The following is a 3,137-nucleotide window of genomic DNA, read 5'->3' as shown; positions in this document are numbered from 1 at the left end:
AGAGAGAAAAAAATGCAAAAAAAAAAAAAAAAAAAAGGGGAGTCCTGGCCGCGGGGTGCGAGGGGGCCTCGGCAAAACATCCAAGAGAAAGGGCGGAGGAGGGAGAGGGCTCGGGAAGGAGGGTCCCGCTCGCCGGCAGCCCAGCCCCGGGGGGACCCGTCCCCGCGCCGAGGGGGTGCCCCCAACGCGCAACCCCGTCCTGGAGGGAAATCCCGGCCGGCCCCGGGAATGCGGGAAGGAGGGGTTGCTCGTCTCCATGGGACGGCCCATGGGGTGGCGTGCAGGGAGCCCGGGAGCAAGAGGAGGAGGAGAAGGAGGAGGGAAAGGGGGAGGAAGAGGAGGAGGAGGAAGGCGAGTGGGTGCTGCCCATATACTCACTACACGGAGCAAACTCGGTAAGGAGAGACTCACTTGAGGGAAAGGCGCGGATCACCGTACGGAGCGTAAGGAGAAATGTTTAGGATAAACTCCTTGGGAGGGTAGGAGCTCCATTTCTGCTGCACTGTGTTGTCATTGTTATTCCAAAAGTCTCTGTCTAGATCGCTACAGCGGCCGGATTCCGGGGGAGAAAGAAAAGGGAAATACAAGAGAGAGAAGCTGAATTCCTGCGAGAGAGAAGGAAAAGCAGCCCTCCGCCCCCGGAGCGCCAGGATCCTGCGGAGAGAGACAGGGAGCCCACCCCTCGGACACCAACACACACACACACACGCACACACGGGCACGGACAGAAGGATGGATGGAAGGATGGGAAGAGCTGCGGAGAGACAGGAGCGGGCGGCTCCACCGGCTGGGAAGGAGAGAAGGATGTGGGGGGTGACGGAGGCGTAGGCGAGTGCGGTGCCTGCACGGCATTCCCAGATGTGTGTCCGTGCGCCCTCGGGCACGCGTGTCCGTGTGTCCTCGTGTGTCCTCGCCTGCTCACCAGCCGGCTCCTGGAAGCGCTTGGTTAACCCTGACAGTGCTGCGTGTTGGGGACCCTTCCGGATCCCTTCCCTTGGAGATCTCTTCTCTTCCAGATCCCTTCCCTTCCAGATTCTTCCAGATCCCTTCCCTTGTGGATCCCTTCCCATGGAACCAGCCTGCTGCCAGCACCTCCTGGCTCTGGGAAGCCACTGGAGCTGCGTGCCAGGGGTTGGGGGACCCAGCAGCTCCCCGCTGGTGCTGGGAGACTGGAAAAGCCCCCAGTGCCCACCTGCAGCTCCGGGTTGATCCCAGATGTATGGAATGTGCTGGAGTTTGGGAAAGCTGCCCATGCCATGACATGGGGTGGGATGCGCCTTCCTCTCTGTTCCCAGCTCATCCTGGTTGGCTGGGAGCAGCCATCCAGGTGCCTCTGCACCCTGATAACACCTAGGCCAGCCATGGGAGGAAGTTTTCCATAGGCTTATTCGAGGCAGGAACTTTTTCCCTCCTGGTGGTTCAGCTCCCTCCTCCCTGCAGGCCTGCGGAGGGTGTGGAGAGGCAGTGCTGGATCTGGGATGCCCAGGAGAACGCCCTCAGCTTCCAGCCTCCACTCCCTACCCAGAACCATGGAATGCCCCAACTCGGCTCTCCTTTCTCCATGGAATGCCCAGGGAATGCAGAGCCGCTCCAGCCCCACCGGGCAGAGCTCAGAATCCACACCCAGGCGCGGAGCATCCCTGGGAACGCCCACGCCGACGTTCCCGTGACTCCATCATGCCCACGGCTCAGTGGGATACACGGGGATGCTGGAGACACCCACCAGCTCTCCCAGTCTCCCCTGGAGGAAGCCCCTCTCCCACCGGGAGAAGGGATGGCCACCTCTGTCCGTCCTCTCCCCCCCCATTCCTGGCACCTACTTGATGGTTTTCTTTTCGCTGCGGCCTCGGCTGGAATCCGGAGTTCCCACAGTCTCCAGGGAAGTCTTGTAACGCTTTCCCTGTGGAAAAGACAGGAGAGAGGGATCAGGGGGTCGCAGAGGACCCCTGGAGTATCCCAGTGGAAGATGGGAGCTGCCACCACTTAGAGAATTTGACCTGGATTTTGCCCTTTCCCTTATGGTCTCCAGGCTCCATCCCACCCATCCAAGCAGCAAAATTCCCAACGGCTCCATCCCTTGGTCCCTGGGGTCTCATGCCCTGCCTCACCCCAAGGACAGCACGGCCACAGCCACCAGCATCCCATTCCATGGCCTCACTGGGAAGGAGTGGATAATTTTAGGCCTAATTGGGCCTGAATTAATTGAGTTCACCTTTCCCAGCGCCAGGGAAGTGCTGCCATAGGATAATGAAGCTGGAGCTGGCTCCAAACTGGGGCTGGTAATCAGGGCACTCCGGCAGGTTCCGAGCGCTGCTCTGAGCCAGGGTGGGCGGGAGCCAATTAATGCCAATTATCCAACAATTGGGAGCGAGGATGCTCCATGCAGTGCCAGGTGGATGAGGTTGTATGGGAACAGCTGCTGGAGCAGGATGGGGTGGAGAACCAGCCCTTCCATCCCACTGTCCTGGATCTCAGGAGGCAGGCCTGGCCACGCCTGCCCATGGAATGGGAATGCTTCTCCTTTCTCCTTCTTCCCAGCCTCTTCATATCCACATGGAGCCATCTCCTTGGCTTGCTGGGACACCTGGACCCTCAGCACAGTGTCCTTGGGCAGCCATGGGCTAATCCTGCCAGGAACTGCAGGGGAACACCTGGACCTCCTTGGATACCCGTGGACTAATCTAATCCTGCTGGGAGTTGTAGGGATGTTTGAACTTGGATGCCCATGGACTAATCCTGCCAGGAGCTGCAGAGGAACACCTGGACCCTCTTGGATTCCCAAGGGCTAATCCTGCCAGGAGCTGCAGGGGTGTTGGATCTCCTCGGATGCCCAAGGGCTGATGCTGCTGGGAGCTGCAGGGAAACACACCTGGGCCTCCTTGGATTCACATTGGCTAATCCTGCCAGGAACTGTTGGATCTCCTTGAATGCCCAAGGGCTGATGCTGCCGGAAGCTGCAGGGGAACACCTGGCCTTCCTTGGATGCCCCTGGGCTAATCCCACCGGGAAGCACGAGGGTGCCTCACCTCGCTGGATGCTCAGAGGCCATCCCAGAGGGAATCATCCCCCAGTCCTGTGCTCATCCGTGTCCCCAGCTGCGGCGGCTCGGGGCTCCTGGGGACACGGCCGCGGTGGCC

General features: G+C 60.3%; 1 protein-coding gene across 1 annotated transcript in view; it reads right to left on the bottom strand.

Annotated features, from left to right (window-relative positions):
* SYT7 (synaptotagmin 7) overlaps positions 1-3,137 on the bottom strand; it is an 18,186-nt gene that overhangs the window by 9,428 nt on the left and 5,621 nt on the right. The window contains 2 exon segments of the mRNA XM_031061518.1: positions 412-543; positions 1,821-1,900. Of these exon segments, the coding sequence (XP_030917378.1) occupies positions 412-543; positions 1,821-1,900 (212 nt within the window).

This window comes from Geospiza fortis, unplaced genomic scaffold (genome assembly GCF_000277835.1).
Source record: "Geospiza fortis unplaced genomic scaffold, GeoFor_1.0 scaffold450, whole genome shotgun sequence".
Lineage (NCBI taxonomy): Eukaryota > Metazoa > Chordata > Aves > Passeriformes > Thraupidae > Geospiza > Geospiza fortis.
This window is presented reverse-complemented; position numbering and strand designations above follow the sequence as displayed.